The sequence below is a fragment of the Mobula birostris genome, chromosome 2 (assembly GCF_030028105.1).
Source record: "Mobula birostris isolate sMobBir1 chromosome 2, sMobBir1.hap1, whole genome shotgun sequence".
Lineage (NCBI taxonomy): Eukaryota > Metazoa > Chordata > Chondrichthyes > Myliobatiformes > Myliobatidae > Mobula > Mobula birostris.
In genome coordinates, this window is record NC_092371.1 from 15,275,954 (window position 1) to 15,295,792 (window position 19,839).

General features: G+C 44.9%; 2 protein-coding genes across 6 annotated transcripts in view; one reads left to right on the forward strand and one right to left on the reverse strand.

Moving 5' to 3' along the window:
• Positions 1–3,541, reverse strand: part of LOC140184921 (semaphorin-7A-like) — a 40,722-nt gene extending 37,181 nt beyond the window's left edge. For both annotated transcript variants that reach the window (XM_072238135.1, XM_072238125.1), the window contains exons 1-3: positions 3,409–3,541; positions 2,800–2,939; positions 1,983–2,045 (exon numbers count right to left, since the gene is read on the reverse strand). In XM_072238135.1, the coding sequence (XP_072094236.1) occupies positions 1,983–2,045; positions 2,800–2,939; positions 3,409–3,496 (291 nt within the window). In that variant the 5' untranslated portion in view covers positions 3,497–3,541. The remainder of the gene's footprint in view (positions 1–1,982; positions 2,046–2,799; positions 2,940–3,408) is intronic.
• The window catches only part of LOC140212769 (semaphorin-4B-like), a 124,200-nt gene that overhangs the window by 38,067 nt on the left and 66,294 nt on the right, over positions 1–19,839 (forward strand). The window lies entirely within an intron of this gene.

Genomic DNA, 19,839 nt, shown 5'->3' on the forward strand with positions numbered 1-19,839 from the left:
TCAAGAGGACTAGAATACAAGAGCAAGGATGTAATGCTGAAGCTTTATAAGCTATTGGTCAGACTACACTTGGAGTAATGTAAGGAGTTTTGGGCGCCTAATCTAAGAAATGATGTGCAGTAATTGGAGGAGGTCCAGAGGAGATCTATGAGAATTATTCTGGGAATGAAAGGGTTAACGTATGGAGGAACACTTGATGGCTCAGGGCCTATGCTCAGTGGAGTTTTGAAAAATGACGGGTAGGGGGACCTCATTGAAACCTATCAAATATTGAAAGGCCTAGATAGTGGATATGGAGAGGATGTTTTCTATAATGGGGGGAGTCCTGCACTAGAGGGGCACAGCTTCAGAATAGAGGGATATCCATTTAGAACAGAGATGAGGAACTTTATTAGCCAGAGGGTAGTGAATTTGTGGATTTCCATTGCCACAGATGTGGAGGCCAAGTCATTGGGTATATTTTAAGTGGAGGTTAATATGTTCTTGATTAGTGAGGGTGTCAAAAGTTATAGAGAGAATGCAGGAGAATGGGGTTGACAGGGATAATAAATCAGCCATGATTGAGTGGCAGAGCAAACTCAATGGGCCAATTAGCTTAATTCTGCTCCTATGTCTTATGGTCCTTCACCTCTGGTTTAAGGTCTCCCACAGTTTTGACACAGATTCCCTTTTGTGGCTCTGGTGTGGATGAAGTAGTGGAGGAAGTCTCAGTTGGGGCAGTGAGATGCGGCTGGGGTGCTTAATTTACAGTTACAGAGTTTTACAGCAGGGAAACAGGCCCTTTGGCCCAACCTGTCCATGTTAACCAAGTTGCATACCTGACCTAGTCCTATTTGCCTGCATTTGGTCTACTCAGCTCTAAGCTGTTTCCGGTCCATGAGCTTGTCCCATTTGCCAGTATAGTGTTGAGTTTGCATGCTGTGGATTCTGCGTGGGTATATTTGAACATCATCATCATGTCCCCTGTATCAGGCTGACTTCACACACAAGTCCACACAGCAAAGCCAGTCCATGATGGTTTCTTTGGGACAGGCCAGGGCCATTGAATCCAAATGATATACTTTGGTAGTCTAACTTGAAGGCAGATACAACGTTAATGGTGGGAATCTTAGCAGTGTAGAGGAACAGAGGGATCTTGGGGTCCACAGTGCCATGCAAGTAGATTGGGTGGTTAAGAAGTCATATGTTGTTTTGGTCTTCATTCGTCAGGGGATTGAGTTCAGGAGCCATGAGGTAACGTTGCCGCTCTATAAAACCCTGGTTGGATCATACTTGAAGTATTGTGCTCAGTTCTGGTTGCCTCATTATAGGAAGGATATGGAGATGATGCATATGAGATTTACCAGGATGCTGCCCAGATTAGAGAGCATGTATTGCAAGGGTAGCTTGAGCAAGTTAGGGCTTTTCTCTTTGGAATGAAGGGGGATGAGAGGTGACTTGATAAAGGGTGTACAAGATGATGGGAGGCATAGATTGGGTGGGTAGCCAGAGGCTTTTTCCCGGGGTGGACCATATATTTGCTCCTATATCTTATGGCCTTATAATCTTAAGGTGTTTGGATGAAAGTATAGGGGATGCCAAAGGCAAGTTTTTTTTTTACACAGTGGTGGGTGCGTGGAAAGCAATGCCAGGGGTGAGGCAGATACATTTGGGGTATTTAAGAGATTCTTAGATAGGCATATGGATGAAAGAAAAGTGGAGGGCTATGTGGCAGGGATCTTGGAGTAGGTTAAAGGGTTGGCACAACATTGTAGGCTGAAGGGACCGTACATGTACAAATCAATCAATGTCAATAGTAGCTATGCCATGGTGATCTCATCAGTAACTGGTTATCAGCTGTGTTCAGTGTTGGGTACAGAGGAGAGACCTGAGACGGTAACGTACGGCATTAACTCTTGACACATTTTGACAGAATGGAACCATCTGCAGATACTCAAGTCTAGTTCCAGCTGGTACGTGCTGATACCACGACTTGTCCTTACCTGACTTGCTGACCCTTTGCTCTGGCATTTCTTTCTGGTGTTGTCATCCAGCGACAGGGGGATCTGACAGAACAACATTCACTTGAAGTAATTCAGTTATTATAGAATTATAGCACAGAAAAGAAACATGGCCTTCAGGCCATCTAGGCCATGTTAGTTTGGCCTTCTGCCTATTCCCATCTACCTGTACCTGGACCATGGCCTTTCATAGCCCTCCCATCCATGTACTTATTCAAACCTCTCTTAAATATTGAAAATGAACCTGCATCCACCATACTCACAGTCCCTGAGTGAAGAGGTTCCCCCTGAATATTTCACTTTTCACCCTTAACCTATGACCTCTACTTCTCATCTCACCCAACCTGAGGAGAGAAAGCCTGCAAGCATTCATCCTCTCTGCGCCCCTCATAATTTTGAATACTATTTTCCTTTTTCTTCATCCTCCTCTCCTCAGCCTCTGCCATCTCCTCCATTCTCACCTATCTGGCCCTTTCTATTTGCATCCTTCCCACTTTTCCTTCCTGCCACAACTTTCTCTCAACCCCTCTCCCTCTGCCCAGCTCAGTGCTGCCTCCCCCTCTCCCCTTTAATGGTTCCCTCTTCTACTCCCTCTCCCCCTTCTCATTTTCCAGTTAAAAACTCCTGCTGTCTCGGGAAGATGGGAACGCACAGAGAGAGGATCCCACTCTTACAAGAGACCTTTAGCCTGATCGGTTCTCTCACGGCTCCACTACAAAACCCGATCTTGCCTGCGCCAACCAAATCCCTAGACAGTTGCCAGACGGCGACTACCAAGCGGCGGGGCGGCACTAAGTACCGGAGTCTGGGAGACATCAGCGTCGGTGAACTGCAGGAGGTACACGCTTCCCGTGGATCCAAGGTATACAGTGTCCGACTTCTCATCGTGATATCCCACCGAGGACCTAGCCGGTGATTCAAACTTCACGCGGGGCTGATCTGGGGGAGGGAGAGAGGACAGGCAATGAAAGCAGTGAATTCTGCACCCCCTGGATTGAAACTGACCCGTTCCCCATACACACACTCACGGAGCGCAGTCTGTCTCTCTCACACACACACAGGAACGGGTCTCCCTCTCTCTCTCGCACACAGCGAGCGCAGGAGAGATTACACAGGAAGATTCCAGATTTTTCAAAACAACCTACACCAAAATGCTGGAGGAACTCAGCAGGTCAGGTAGCATCTATGGAGGGGAATAAACAGGACTGGAAAGGAAATGCGGGCGGCGCGGTTCATGGTTGTTCCGCAACGGGGTGCGAATTTGGTGCAATGCAGCTGACGGCAGAACGAGATCCCAAGGAAAAGGTGGGGAGGGGTATAAAAGTGAGAAAAATATAGACAAGGCTAGGAATTTAAAAAGCTGCACCTAGACGGGCGGCTGCGGGATGCTGAGACGCTGCTGGTGTACCTGTGGGGGCGAATTTCAGCCGTGGGACCCTCTCGGCCGAGCCCAAGATCAGGAGGTGACCCAGGAGCAAGAGCTCCAGGTTCAGCATCTTGTCGGTGCTAGGAGCCGCTGCTGTGTGTGTGTGCTGCCAGTGCCTTCCTCTCTCACACACTCACACCCTCACCGCCCCCGCGACGTTTCCGTGCGTCGGGAGCGGCCGCCGCTCCTCCCGCACACGCATCACCGCAGTGGCAGGGGTGTGGTCGCCTGTGACCCGCGGGCGGGTGGGGAGCGTGCGGATGGAGTGACGGCGGGTTAGGTTTGCCTGCCCGTTTTGTCACGTTTCTTCTGTCCTGCTGAGCAGAATTGACCCCAGTAGCTCGCCCTCCTCTGAGATAAGAGCTCATAGCTGCCACCGACTAGATTTGTCCCTACCTCGCCCAATACTGTAATGGGCTCACATCTGGTTAGATACGTCCCAGTACCTCGACTACCCCTGGGAGGGACTCATATCTGCCCCCTACCAGGTGAGTCTTGCCCGTCACTGGAACATGGGGATACACTCGGCCCTTACTAACATCACACCACCTCCCTCCACCTCACGTAGATTTGAGGAAGCGTAAATTTATTAGAGAGCTGAAAAATTTTCCTCCACTCAGCCTATCTTTTCTGGGTAAACCCAGGAACTATCGGAGTCAGGGAAGGACGTCAGTGTTCAGCAGCTGTTGTAGAAAACCCAGCCCTCTGTACACAGCAAGATCCCACTCACTACTTTCTCATTTCCTGTTCGTCACCTTATGTGCAGACACTCCTGTGCCTAGCGTCACTTTATGGGCATACAATCAATCTATGAATCTAAGCTATCTTACAAATTTATAGTTTTTTATTAATGGTGTTCCAGTCTTGTTTTATTTTGTGCTGCATTGGATCTGGAGTAACAAATACTTCATTTCCTTTACACTTGTGTACTGGAAATGACATTAAATCTTGAATCTTGAAACAACATTCTGATAAGAAGCAGATAAACTTGTGTAGAGAAGTTGATTTGGATATAGTCACACTCAATTCCATATTCTTCTTTGGGTATCTTGAGAAATCAAAAAAATACATATAAAATTGCAAGAAGAAGTTTTTGAACCCTTTGAAATTACCTGGTTTTCTGCATTAATTACTCATAAAATGGGGATCTGTCATAATAATAGGCAAACACAATCTGCCTAAACTAATAACACAAATAATTGTACTTTTCATGTATTTATTGAACACATTGTTTAATCATTCACAGTCCAGCTGGAAAAGTATGTGAACCCTTAATAACTAATAGAACTTCCTTTAGCAGCAATAACCTCCACCAAACATTTCCTGTAGCTGCTGATCAGACTTGCATAATGCTGGGAAGGAATTTTAGACTATTCCCCCATACAAAACTGTTTCAGTTCATCAATATTTCTGGGATATCTGCATGAACAGCCCTCTTCAGGTCATGCCACAGCATCTCAATTGGGTTGAGGTCTGGACTCTGACTTGGCCATTCCAAAACACAAATTTTCTTATTTTTAAACCATTCTGTTGTTGATTTACTCTTGCATTTCGGATCATTGTTTTGTCGCATCATCCAACTTCTATTAAGTTTCAGGTGATGGACCATTACCTTGATATTTTCCTATAAAATATCTTGATACAATTTGGAATTCATTGTTCCCTCCACAATTGCAGGCTGTCCATGTTCTGAGGCAAAAAAGCAGCCCCAGCCATAATGCTCCTTCCATCATGCTTCACTGGTGAGATGAAGTTTTGATGTTGGTGTGCAGTGCCTCTTTTTCTCCAAACATAGTGGTATGCATTTCTACCAAAAAGTTTAACTTTTGTCTCATCTGTCCACAAACTTGAGACAAGCAGCAATGCTTTTTTTTGGAGAGCAGTGGTTTCCTCCATGGTGTCTTTCCATGAACACCATTCTTGTTCAGTGTTTGTCTTGTAGCAGACACATGAACAGAGACCTTAGCAAGTTCTGGAGACTTATGCAGGTGTTTTGCTGTAACCTTGGGTTTTTTATCGCCTCCTTAAGCATTACACGTTGTGCTCTTGGTGTGATCTTTGTAGGACACTCACTCCTAGGGAGAGGAGCAACAGTACTGAATTTCCTCCATTTGTAGACAATTTCTCTTACTGTGGACTGATGAACACTCAGGTCTTTAGAAGTGCTTTGTAGCCTTTTCCGGCTTGATGCAGCTCTACAATCCCTCTTCTAAGATCTTCTGAAAGTTGTTTTGATCGAGGCATGGTGCACATAAACAGATCTTTATTGAGGAGAGCAGGCTCTGTCAGCAGCCTGACTTTGTGTGTCTTTTTTAGAGGGTAGAGCACCTCTACAACCCACAACTCCAATCTCATTTCATTGATTGGAACACCTACCTCTTTATAGAAGGTGTATACTTTTGTGTATCTAGACTGTGATTGTTTAAATGGTGTACTGTACTCAGTATTGACAAGAAGAGTACAATTGTTTGCATGCTATTAGTTTAGGCTGATTTTTTTTGTCTATTATTGTGATTTAGGTTAAGATTAAACTGCATTTTATGAGTAATTAATGCAGAAAACCAGATAATTTCATAGGGTTCACAATCTTTTTCATGTTCTGATCTAGCACTTTGTCTGAAAAGTGCCATGTTTCACAGGGGAATATAGACCCTCCAGCAACTCAGTGCTATCCCTTATATGCTGCTACCTTTCCACAGGAGGGTAAATAAAATCAGCTATGCCCATCAACCCTCACCAAAATTTATTGGTGCACCATATAAAGTATTCTATTTGGAAGCATCACAATTTAGAAAGGCAAGTGCTCTGCCCATGATGGAAACCAGCCTCCCTCTACAGAGGTACTTAATGAATACTGTACTTCAGTATTCACTATGGAAAAGGATCTTGGTGATTGTAGTGATGACTTGCAGTGGACTGAAAAGCATGAGCATGTAGATATTAAGAAAGAGGATGTGCTGGAGCTTTTGAAAAGCAACAAGCTGGATAAGTCGCCGGGACCGGATGAGATGTACCCCAGGCTACTGTGGGAGGTGAGGGAGGAGATTTCTGAGCCTCTGGCGATGATCTTTGCATCATCAATGGGGATGGGAGAAGTTCCAGAGGATTGGAAGGATGCGGATGTTGTTCTCTTATTCAAGAAAGGGAGTAGAGATAGCCCAGGAAATTATAGTCTTACTTCAGTGGTTGGTAAGTTGATGGAGAAGATCCTGAGAGGCAGGATTTATGAACATTTGGAGAGGTATAATATGATTAGGAATAGTCAGCATGGCTTTGTCAAGGGCAGGTGGAGCCTGATTGAACTTTCTGAGGGTGTGTCTAAACACATTGATGAAGGAAGAGCAGTAGATGTAGTGTATATGGATTTCAGCAAGGCATTTGATAAGGTACCCCGTGCAAGGCTTCTTCAGAAAGTAAGGAGGCATGGGATCCAAGGGGACGTTGCTTTGTGGATCCAGAACTGACTTGCCTACAGAAGGTAAAGAGTGGTTGTAGACCGGTCATACTCTGCATGGAGTTGGTGACCAGTGCTGTGCCTCAGGGATCTGTTCTGGGACCCTTACTCTTCTTGATTTTCATAAATGACCTGGGTGAGGAAGTGGAGGGATGGGCTAGTAAGTTTGCTGATGATACAAAAGTTGGGGGTGTTGTGGGTAGTGTGGAGGGCTGTCAGAGGTTACAACGGGACATTGATAGGATACAAAACTGGGCTGAGAAGTGGCAGATAGAGTTCAACCCAGTTAAGTGTGAGGTGGTTCATTTTGGTAGGTCAAATATGATGGCAGAATATAGTATTAATGGTAAGACTCTTGGCAGTGTGGAGGATCAGAGGGATCTTGGGGTCCGAGTCCAGAGGACGCTCAAAGCAGCTGCGCAGGTTGACTCTGCGGTTAAGAAGGCATACGGTGTATTGGCCTTCATCAATCGTGGAATTGAATTTAGAAGCTGAGAGGTAATGTTGCAGCTATATAGGACCCTGGTCAGACCCTATTTCATGTACTGTGCTCAGTTCTGGTTTCCTCACTACAGGAAGGATGTGGAAACCATTGAAAGGGTGCAGAAGAGACTTACAAAGATGTTGCCTGGATTGGGGAGCATGCCTTATGAAGACAGGTTGAGTGAACTCTGCCTTTTCTCCTTGGAGCGACGGAGGATGAGAGATGACCTGATAGTGATGTATAAGATGATGAGAGGCATTGATCGTGTGGATAGTCAGAGGCTTTTTCCCAGGGCTGAAATGGCTGTCACAAGAGGGCGCAGGTTTAAGGTGCTTGGGAGCAGGTACAGAGGAGATGTCAGGGGTAATTTTTTTTATGAAGAGAGTGGTGAGTGCGTGGAATGGTTTCCCGGCAACAGTGGTGGAGGCAGAAACAATAGGGTCTTTTAAGGTACTTTTGGATAGGTACATGGAGCTTAGAAAAGTATCGGGCTATGGGTAACCCTAGTAATTTCTAAGGTAGGGACATGTTCAGCAAAACTTTGTGGGCTGAAGGGCCTGTATTGTGCTATAGAGTTTCTATGTTTCTACATCTCGCCTCCTCAGTAAACCAGCCAGCATAATCAAAGGCCCCACCCACCCCAGACATTCTCTCTTCTTCACCGTCCCTTTGGGCAGAAGGTACAAAATTCTAAAAGTTCATACAACCAGTCTCAACAACAGTTTCTGCCCCACTGTTAAAAGACGCTTGAATGGTTCCCTACTATGATAAGATAGACTCTTGACCTCACAGTCTGCCTGAGACCTTGCATCTTATTATCTATCTGGTGAAATTTCTGAAATGCCTGTTTTGCTGCCACCGCTACTGTGTGATCTGAAATCTCCAGAGGGTAAAGCCCCGAATCCTCGGCTTTGCCTGTTGCTTGGCGGCTGGGACCGGGGTCGAAGCACTCGGCAGAGATGGTGCTTGGTGTCGGAGGGCTGGTTGGAGGCTCAAAGTTTTCGGATAGTCTCAGAGTCGGACTGTGGTCGGGTGCTTCCAGGATGCTGCATCGGCAAGTTTGCGGTGCTGGAAGCTCATGGCAGGGAGAGTTTCTCCCTTCTACCGTCTGTGTGAGATGTTGGGGCTATCAGGGCTTTGAGACTTTTTTTTCCCGTGCCCATGGTCTGCTCTTATCAAATTACGGTATTGTTTTGCACTGTTGTAACTGTATGTTATAATTATGTGTTTTTAGTCAGTTTTAGTCTTGGTCTGCCTTGTGTTTCTGTGATATCATACTGGAAGAACATTGTATCATTTTTAATGCATGCATTTCTAAATGACAATAAATGAGGACTGAGTGTCCTCATGATCTAATCTAATCTAATCTATCTGCACTGCACTTTCTCCGCATTCTGTTATTGTTTCCCCTTGCTCTACCTCATTGCACTGTGTAATGATCTGATCTGTATGAACAGTTTGTAAGATAAGCTTTTCACTGTAGCTCAGTGGATGTGACAATAATGAAGCAATCTCAATTCTAACAGTACTGCCTGTTCTGTGGAGTATCACTCCCTAATTACTGTCCCAACGTCAGTGCTTCCTCACTCCTGCCCTTTAATGACACAGATTTATCATACTGCTACAGTATTTACAATGCGCCAGACCCTTGGTGCTGCACTGAGGAGTATCAGCCTGAATCTGTCTGTCGTGGGGATGGTAACTTTCTGCCTTAGAGGTGAAGGGCTTATCACTGAGCCCTGACCAGTCAGTGTCCAGTGCAGACCTGTTATCAAGCTGGGGGGGGGGGTGGGGTGCGCAGCGGGGGAGCTTTAACCTCTTGCTGGTTCGACCACTGTCGTCTTCCCTGGACTACAGAGGTGTATACTCAAAGAGACTCTATCGGTACTGAAAGCACATTTTATGAGGTGTTGTAGTTCATGGAGAGGGTTTGTCCAATTGATCCTGGGAAACCCCATCTAGGATTCTGTAAAGAATCATTTGCAGGTTGAGACAGTAGTAAGGAAGGCAAATATAATGTTAGCATTCATTTCAAGACGACTAGAATATAAAAGGAAAGATGTAATGCTGAGGTGTTATAAGGCATTATTAAGGCCTCATTCAGAGTATTACGAGCAGTTTTGAGCCCCTTATCTAAGAAAAGATGTGTTGGCATTGGAGAGAGTCCAGAGGAGGTTTACAAGAATTATTCCAATGATGAAAGGGTAATGGGTGAGGAGCATTTGTTGGCTCTGAGCCTGTACCCACTGGAGTTTGGTGGGGGAGGGGGGGAATCTCATTGAAACCTATCGAATATCGAAAAGCCTAGATAAGTGGGCGTGGAGAGGATATTGCCAACAGTGGGAGGGTCTAGGACTAGAAGGGACAACCCTCTATAGATGAACAATAGAGGGACATCTCTTTAGAACAGAGGTGAGAAGGAATTTCTTTAGCCACAGAGTGGTGAATCTGTGAAATTCATTACCATGAATGGCTGTGGAGGCCAAGTCTTTGGGAATATTTAAAGCAGAGGTTGATTAGGTTCTTGATTAATAAGGGCGTCAAAAGTTATGGGTAGAAGGCAGGAGAATGACATTGAGAAGGATAATAAATCAGCCATGATGGAATGGTGAAGCAGACTCAATGGGCTGAATGGCCTAATTCTGCCCCTATGTTTTATGGTCTTATCCTCCAATAATTCCTGGTATTGGGAAGTTAGGATGGGCTGCCTCATTGGAGTCCGGTCCATTCACAAGACTAGAGCAACCACTTGCCACACTTGGAGTACTGTGTACCGTTTTGGTCACCCTGATATCAGAACCTGGAAAGACTGCAGAAAGATTTACCAGGATATTTCCTGTGTTGTCACCAATTAACTGGACTCTGGAAAATTGCTCTTCACTCACACTTTATTCACTTGTGCTCAAAGAGGACTGTGCACCAAATTGTACTAAAGTTTGAACAAAGAAATTTTCCTGTGTAAAATATTTTTATACATAAATTAACTAGTTGAATACAACTAATGATCAGTTGATAATATTGTGTATATTCAAATTCCTTATTTGCACTATCAATCATTAAGCACACTAAGATAATACCAGTATTAATAGCAATATAATCTTCATGTTAAAAGCCAACATACTTCAGAATTAGTAACACACAAAAAAATGCTGGAGGAACTCAGCAGACCAGGCAGCATCTGTGGAAAAGTGTACAGTCAACGTTTCATGCCAAGACACTTTGGCAGGACTGGAGAGAAAAAGCTGAGGAGTAGATTTAAAAGGTAGGGGGCGAGGAGAGAGAAAAACACAAGGTGATAAGTGAAACCTGAAGGGGGAGTAAAGAGCTAGGAAGTTGACTGGTGAAAGAGACAGTAGGCCATGGAAGAACAAAAAGGGGAGAGGAGCACCAGAGGAAGGTGATGGACAGACAAGGAGATAAGGTGAGAGAAGAGAAAAAGAAATGAAAGATAGTGAAGCAGGGGAGGGGTGTGGCGGGCATTACCGTAAGTTCGAGAAATCGATGTTCATGCCATCAGATTGGAGGCTACCCAGACGGAATATAAAGTGTTGTTCATCCAACCTAAGTGTGACCTCATCATGACAGTGGAGGAGGCCATGGATAGACATATCGGAATGAGAATGAAAAGTGGAATTAAAATGGGTGGCCACTGGGAGATCCCGTTTTTTTCTGGCGGACAGAGCATAAGTGCTCGGCGAAGTGATCTCCCAGTCTACGTCAGGTCTCACCAATATACAGGAGGCCATACCAGGAGCATCAGACACAGTATATGACCCCAATAGACTCACAGGTGAAGTGCCGCCTCACCTGGAAGGACTGTTTAAGGTCTTGAATGGTAATGAGGAAGGAAGTGTTAGGGGCAGGTGTGTGGGGGTGGGGGGGGTGGTAGGGTTGCCGACGGACAAGAGTAGCAGTCTAATACATTGGGTTTACCCTGAGAAAGACTACAATGACCATGAAGCCTTGGGCGGGCACCAGTGTGCATGTGCGTACATGCCAATTTTTCTCTACAAATCGTTTTTGGCGATACTGTCGGGGGGGGGGGGGGTGTTGATCACGACCGGAATATAGGTGATAAATTGCTAATACACTCAATTTCATTTCTAAAAGGGTTTATCTAACGAATTTAATATTAAACACACAGCGCATATTTTCCTCGCATGAATATAGTGATAGGTCAATTATCGGGGAGGACAGGGGAGCTTGAAGTAAGTGTTGAAAGAACTTCCAGTAGCAGTGGTAGAGGCAGGTTCGATATTATCATTTAAGGAAAAATTGGATAGATATATGGACAGGAAAGGAATGGAGGGTTATGGGCTGAGTGCAGGTCGGTGGGACTAGATGAGAGTAGCGTTCGGCACGGACTAGAAGGGCCAAGATGGCCTGTTTCCGTGCTGTAATTGTTATATGGTTATATAAGTAAGTCAATAGCATCATAACATTTTAAGTAACATCTGGATATTAAACACACAGCACATATTTTCCCTGTATGAACATATAAAATCATTGCAACACACCAATATCGCTGAATCAGTGGGAGCCCTGGGCTTGTTTCCCTGCAACAAGACGGTCCTATCGAGGGGTGATGGGAGACAGCGATACTCGAACGGGGTTCCTTATTTCCAGTCTATTCCGCAATTTAGTTTTCGTTGCATTCATTGCAGGGATATGATGTTGGAAATGGAAGCAACATTTTCAGTGCTTTCGTGGCTATCTCAGGATATTCAGCCTTGACTTTGACTCAGAATGCCGGCAGAGATGCTATGTCAAACATACTTTTCAGCCCGCTGTCACTTGCAAGCTGGAGGAGTTGACATGGATGACACGTGGGTAATGACCTTGCGTGCATTTAAGTTCAACAGTGGCCGTGACAGAGAACGAGGAAAGGTGCAGCTGACTCCTATCACCAAATCATCTCGTTTCCTCAAGGCCTGGTAGCGCATGCTTTGCGGCCCGGTGGTTGGGGACCGCTGGATTAGGAGAATGGGCAAAGAAGTGCAGATGTGTGGGAAGTGTATGGTCATGCGCTTTGGTAGAAAAAATAAAAACATAGACTATTTTATAAAATGGAGAGAAAATTCAAAATTCTGTGCTGCAAAGGGACTTGGGAATCCTCGTGCAGGATTCTCTAAAGTGTAATTTACAGGTTGAGTCGATGGCGAGGAAGGCAAATACAATGTTAGTATTCATTTTGAGAGGACTTGAATATAAAAGCAAGGATGTAATGTTATGGCTTTATAAAGCACTGGCGAGACCTCACTGTTGTGAGTGGTTCTGGAGCCCCTATCTAAGAAAGGATGTGCTGACATTGGAGAAGGTTCAAAGGAGGTTCACGAAAATTATTCCAGGATTGAAAAGTTTGGTGTATGATGAGCATTTGATGGCTCTGGTCCTCTACCCACTGGAATTCAGAAGAATGAAGAGTGACCTCATTAAAATCTATGGAATGTTGGAAGGCCTTGATAGAGTGGATGTGGAGAGGATGTTTCCTAAGGTGGGTGAGTCTAAAACCACAGGACACAGCCTCAGAATAGAGGGATGTCCTTTTAGAATAGAGATTAGGAGGTATTTTTTTAGCCAGAGAGTAGTGAATTTGTGAAATTCGTTGCCACAGGTGGCGGTGGAGGACAAGTCTTTATGTATATTTAAGGCAGAGGTTGATAGATTCTTGATTAGACAGGGTATGAAGGTTTTAGGGAGAAGGCTGTAAATAGGGGCTAAGAGGGAAAATGGATCAGCCATGATGAAATGGTGGAGTAGATATGATGGGCCAAATGGCCTACTTTTGTTCCTATATCTCATGGTCTTATGGTCTTTATTCCTAGTAATTTAGGAGAATGAATCCAAATCAGAATCAGATTTATCATTACTGACATATGTCGTTGCATTTGTAGTTTAGTGACAAGGTGCAGTGCAAAGCTTTAACATTATTCAAAGTTACAAAGTAAATAAATAGTGCAAAAGAAGAATTAGGAGGGGGGTTCATGGGTCATGGGCACGTGGTCAAGTGGTTTAGGCGTTTGTCTAGTGATCTGAAGGTCACTAGTTCAAGCCTCAGCTGTGGCAGCGTGTTTGTGTCCTTGAGCAAGGCACTTAAGCACACATTGCTCTAGTGTCTGTGCGAGGAGTGGCACCCCACACAGACTTCCAATCTGCACCTTGTAAGGCATGAAAATGCCCGACGCAGGCCTCTCATGGTCTGAGTCGACGTCCCCCATGGGTCTAAAGACGTGGGGGAAGAAGATGTTCTTTACCACACTCAGGTTGAAAGAACAACACCTTATATTCCATCTGGGTAGCCTCCAACCTGATGGCATGAACATCGATTTCTCAAACTTCCGGTAATTGCCCCCTACTCCTCCACATTTTCCTTCACCATTCCCCATTCCCATTTCCCTCTCTCACCTGCCCATCACCTCCCTCTGGTTCTCCTCCCCCTTCCCTTTCTTCCATGGTGTTCTATCCTCTCCTATCAGATTCCCCCTTCTCCAGCCCTTAACCTTTTCACCAATCAACTTCCCAACTCTTTACTTCACCCCCTTCCCGCTCCCAGTTTCACCTATCACCTACTACCTTGTAGTTCCTCCTCCCATCAGCATCTTACACTGACCTCATCTTTTTTTCCAATCCTGATGTCTTGGTTGCCACAAGAGGACACAGGTTTAAGATACTGGGCAGTAGGTACAGAGGAGATGTCAGGGGTAAGTTTTTTACGCAGAGAGTGGTGAGTGCGTGGAATGGGCTGCCGGAATTGGTGGTGGAGGCGGATACGAGAGGGTCTTTTAAGATTCTTTTGGATAGGTACATGGAGCTTAGAAAAATAGAGGGCTATGGGTAAGCCTAGTAATTTCCAAGGTAGGGACATGTTCGGCACAACTTTGTGGGCCGAAGGGCCTGTATTGTGCTGTAGATTTTCTATGTTTCTAAAACATTGAGTGTATGTCTTCAGGCTACTGTACCTCCTCATAGATGAAGAGTGTGTGGCCCAGATGGGAAGGGTTCTTAATGATGGATGCTACCTTCATAGGGCATCTCCTCTTGAAGATGTCCTCGATGTCAGGGAGGTTGTACCATGATGGAGCTGGCTGAGTCTACAATCCTCTGTGGTTTTATCCAGTCCTGAGCATTGGAATGTCCATACCAGTTAGAATGCTCTCCACAGTACATCTGCAGAAATTTGCGAGTGTCTTTGTTGGCATTCCAAATCTCCTCAAAATCCTAATGAAATATCACTGCTTGTCTATCTTCTTCATGATTGCATCAATGTGTCAAGCCCAAGATAGAGCATTTGAGATATTGATGTCCAGGAATTTGAAACTGCTCACCCTTTCCATTGCTGACCCCTCAATGAGGGCTGGTGTGTGTTCCCTGGTCTTCCCCTCCCTGAAGTCCACAATCAATTTCTTGGTCTTGCTGGTGTTGAGTTCAAGGTTGTTCACTCAACCAGTCGATGCTTCGTCATCGGCATCTGAGATCATGCCAAAAACAGTTGTGTCATCAGCAAATTTATAGATGGTGCTTGAGCTGTGCTGAGCCACACAGTCTTGTGTGTAGAGAGAGAGTAGAGCAGTGTGCTAAGCATGCAACCTTGAGGTGTGCCAGTGTTGATTGTCAGCAAGGAGGAGGTGATATTACCAGTCCATTTTGGCTGCAATCTCCTAAGAAGGAAGTCAAAGATACAGTTGCAGGGAGAGGCATAGAGGCACAGGTTGTTGATTAGTACTGAGGAGATGATGGTGTTGATCATCAAACTAATCAATAGCCAGCAACTTGATGTACGTATGTGAATCAAGCCCAAGTGAATAGACAGTGAGACCGTGACTATATAAAAACATATGTAATGAGACATAGATACACCCCCCCCCAGGTAGTGGAGTCCAAAACCATGTGACATAGCTTTAGAACGAGAGGGGAAAGATTTAAAAGGAACCTGAGGGATAGAGTTTTCATGCAGAGGGTGGTGTGTATACGGAATGAGCTGCCAGAGGAAGTGGTTGAGGCAGGTACCATTAAAGTAGCTTGGATAGGTACCTGGAATCAAAATCAGAATCAGGTTTATTATCTCTAGTATGTGACATGAAATTTGTTAACTTAGCAGCAGCAGTTCAATGCAATACATAATCTAGATGAGAGAAAATTATAATAATAATAAATAAACAAGTAAATTAATTACAGTATATGTATATTGAATAGATTTTTTAAAAGTACAAAAAACAGAAATACTGTACATTAAAAAAAGTGAGGTCGTGTCCAAGGATTCAATATCCATTTAGGAATCGGATGGCAGAGGAGAAGAAGCTGTTCCTGAATTGCTGAGTGTGTGCCTTCAGGCTTCTGTATCTCCAACCTGATGGTAACAGTGAGAAAAGGGCAAGCCCTGGGTGCTGGAGGTCATAATAATGGATGCTACCTTTCTGAGACACCGCTCCCTGAAGGTGTCTTAGGTACTTTGTTGGCTAGTACCCAAGATGGAGCTGAGTAGATTTACAGCCCTCTGCAGCTTCTTTCGGTCCTGTGCAGTAGCAACCCCCCCCCCCCATACCAGACAGTGATGCAGCCTGTCAGAATGCTCTCCATGGTGCAACTATAGAGGTTTTTGAGTATATTTGTTGACATGCCAAATCTCTTCAAACTCCTAATGAAATATAGCCACTGTCTTGCCTTCTTTATAACTACATTGATATGTTGGGACCAGGTTAGATCTTCAGAGATCTTGACACACAAGAACTTTAAACTGCTCACTCTCTCCACTTCTGATCCCTCTGTGAGGATTGGTATGTGTTCCTTCGTCTTACTCTTCCTGAAGTCCACAATCAGCTCTTTTGTCTTACTGACACTGAGTGCCAGGTTTTTGCTGCAGCACCACTTCACTGGTTGGCATATCTCACTCCTGTACGCCCCCTCGTCACCACCTGAGATTCTACCAACAATGGGTGTATCATCAGCAAATTTATAGATGGTATTTGAGCTATGCCTAGCCACACAGTCATGTATACAGAGTAGAGCAGTGGGCTAAGCACACACCCCTGAGGTGCACCAGTATTGATTGTCAGTGAGGAGGATATGTTATCACCAATCCGCACAGATTGTGGTCTTCCGGATAGGAAGTCAAGGATCCAAATGCAGAGATTAAGAGGAATTGGCAACTATGGTCAGCATAGACTGGTTGGGTCGAAGAACCTTTATCTGTGCTGTATTGCTCTGTGGCGTTATGTGAGACATGCCAAGGATATCTGTATGCAAGACTTCATTTATAAGGATTTAGGAAGGTTGGGGGCAAGGTCTCCAGATTCACAAGGATGTTACTGGAACCAGATGACATGAGTTATAAAGAGAGGCTGGGAATGTATTCTGGGATAAGTGTTGGAGAACATGTCTTATAAGGAAAGATTGAGTGACCTACGGTTTTTCTCTGGAGTGAAGGAGTATGAGAGGTGACTTGTTAGAGATGTACAAGGTGATAAGAGGCATAGACTAAATGGATAGCCAGAGACTTTTCCCAGGGTGGAAATGGTTAATACAAGGGGACATAATTTTATGGTGATTGGTGGAAACTACTGTGAGGGGAAGTCAGAGGCAGATTTTTTTACACAGAGAATGGTGGGTGTGTGTAACACCCTGCTGGTGGTGGTAGAGGCAGATATATAAGGGACTTTTAAGAGACTCTTAGATATGGATATGGATGGTGGAAAAATGGTTATGTAGAGGGGAAGGGTTAGATTGATCTTGGAGTAGGTTAAAAGGTCGGCACAATATCATTAGCTGAATGGCCTGTACTGTGCTATACTGTTCTATGTTCTAAATGCATCCTGGATCTGGATGAGAATTTTCAAATAGGAGCTCAGAAGAATCGTTTTTAAGATTATTTCTTCTTGAAAATTTTATTCCGTATCTAACCCGGCGCTGGGAGTACATGATAGGACTGTGTGGAAGGAGTTATACTCTGTATGTAACCTCAGCTGTCCTGGGCTTTTCTTTTCAACAAAAGGAAAAGTTCAAATTTCAAAGTAAATTTATTTTCAAAGTACATATGTGTCACCATATGCTACCCTGAGATTCATTTTCTTGTGGGTAGGTACAAAGAAACACAACAGAATTAATGAAAGCCACACACAATAAGATGGACAAACAACCAATGTGCAAAAGGCAACAAAACTGTGCAAATATAAAAGAAAAAAGCAAACATAATAAATGAATTAATTAATAAGCAATAAATATCAAGAATATGAGATGAAGAGTCCTTGAATGTGGGTCCATAGGTTATGGGAAAACTTCATTGTTGGGGCGAGTAAAGTTATCCTCCCCAACAGAAGCCCAATGACTGAGGGATAATAACTGTTCCTGAACCTGGTGGTGTGGATTTCACTCACAACTCGCTTACAATTAATCTTGAGTTTCCTTAGCCCTCCCCATCTGTGCACATGGGTTCTCTCCCACATCTTTGTCATAGTCCCAAGTATACAGAGCAGCCTCACTCCCTGTCCTGTGTCCTCCAGCCGTGCATCAAACTCCACTATTCCACAGAAAGGCTACTCCCAGCCCTGCCTTGCCCAGTGTCTACAAATAAGACCCACAACTTGGACAGGGTCTGTTTCAAGGGATGTGGATTTTAAAACAGAATAAGTCTGCTGTGCCCAGTTATACCCCGGAGAGTATCCGCACTGCACAATGGGGTTTGCGGCACCCAGCAATGGAAGCTCTCAGGTTTGTAGTAGCGTGCTGTGGGCAGCGGGTGGCGCACTCGCTCAGGTTTAGGGAATAGTCCGGATCCCTTCTCACCAAGTGCATGAGGCAGTAGGTCCAACTCTACCTCCGAATAGCCGGTCCCTTACTGTCAGGCTGAGTTTATCACTCCCTCTGCTCTAACTGGGGAAGAGACCCAGTGCCATTCAAATGAAACCCTAAGCTTCACCCGCCACATAGACTAGGTGGTGGACTAAAATACCCCAGATGCTAGGAATCTGAATTAAAACAGACAATGCTGGAAATAAATTCACTGGTCAAGCAGCACATGTGAAGGGAGGGCAGAAAGAAGGGTGGGAGAGAGAGACAGGGAGAGGGAAGGGGAGGGGACCTTGTTCCTCTTATAGAACAATACAGTCCCTTCAACCCACTATGTTGTGCCAGTCTTTTAACCGACTCTAAGATTAAATCTAACATTGAATTCCTACATTGCTGTCCATTTTTCTGTCATCCATGTGCCTATCCAAGAGTCTCTTAAATGTCCTAATGTTAAGATTGGGGACCTGGAGAGACCTGGATAGAGAGTTCCCGTCTGCATTCATGCTACAACCTCTATCTCTGCCAACTGATTACACAACCCTATGTCCATAAGGTCATCAGGAAGGCCATTCAGCTCAAGCCTTCCCTACCCTTCAGTAGGTCATAGCTGATCCCTTGCGTCATCTGAGTTGCATTCTCAGTTTTTGCCTTTGAGCTGCTGGGTAGAAGCTGCTTAACAGATAGCACAGTCAGAAAATACTGCACAAGAACTGCCAGATATTTTATTAATAACAAAAAATGCACATCTTTATAAAGCTTTGATAATCCTGTAATATCTTGTGAAACAGTACAGTTATGACCTTAGTTGCATATTATTTGAATCCAGGCCCAAGGGTGGAGGCTGTTTTTCACCTTGTGCCGGAGACTTCCTGTAATGGGTGAAAAGGCTCAATATTTGCTTCCTGATGGATCACCTTTTGAAAGCTGCAGACTGAAAGGCAGGTGAGGAGAACCAGGCTTCCCAGCAGCTTGGCCTGGGTGGAGAGGGAAGGTTGGAGGAGCCAGCTCCAGACATACACACACAAGAGCTTCGCATCTCCACTCAGACACAGAAAGGAGCAGAGCTGCTTCTGAGACTCCCGTACTCCCTCCCACGCTGGAATAAAAGATCATATCAAGGTGAAAGGTTTTGGTCTGAAACGTTAACTGTTTATCCCCCCCCCCCATAGGTGCTGCCTGATCTGCTGAGTTCTTGTAGCATTTTGCGTGTGTACTCTGGATTTCCGCATCTCCAGAACCTCTTGTGTTACAGAATCCAGTCTTCATGCTCCACGTACACCTGCTCCCTCCCTTCGTGTCTGACCTCAGCACTCTGCCCATGTTTCCTCAAGCTGCCCTCACGGCTCCAGTGACCTGGGTCCAATCCTGATCTCCAGGTCGCGCGTGTGCGGAGATTGCACATTCTCCCTATGGTTCCCCCACCCCCAGCTGTTCCAGTTTTCACCTGCAACTCAATCACCTGCGGGGTCGGTGAGTTACTTGGCCGCTGTAACCTGCCTCTCTAGTGTGTGGGTGAGGAGTTGGAATCTGGGTTGGAATGTGGAGGGGAATATTTAAAAAGCATTAATGTAGGATTAGTGTAAGTGGCTTCTTAAAGGTCAGCACGGATTCAGATGGCCAATGGGTCTATTTTTCAGCTCTGGCTCAGCATCACCTCTTCAAGGACAATAGCAGATGAGAAGTACTGTGGATT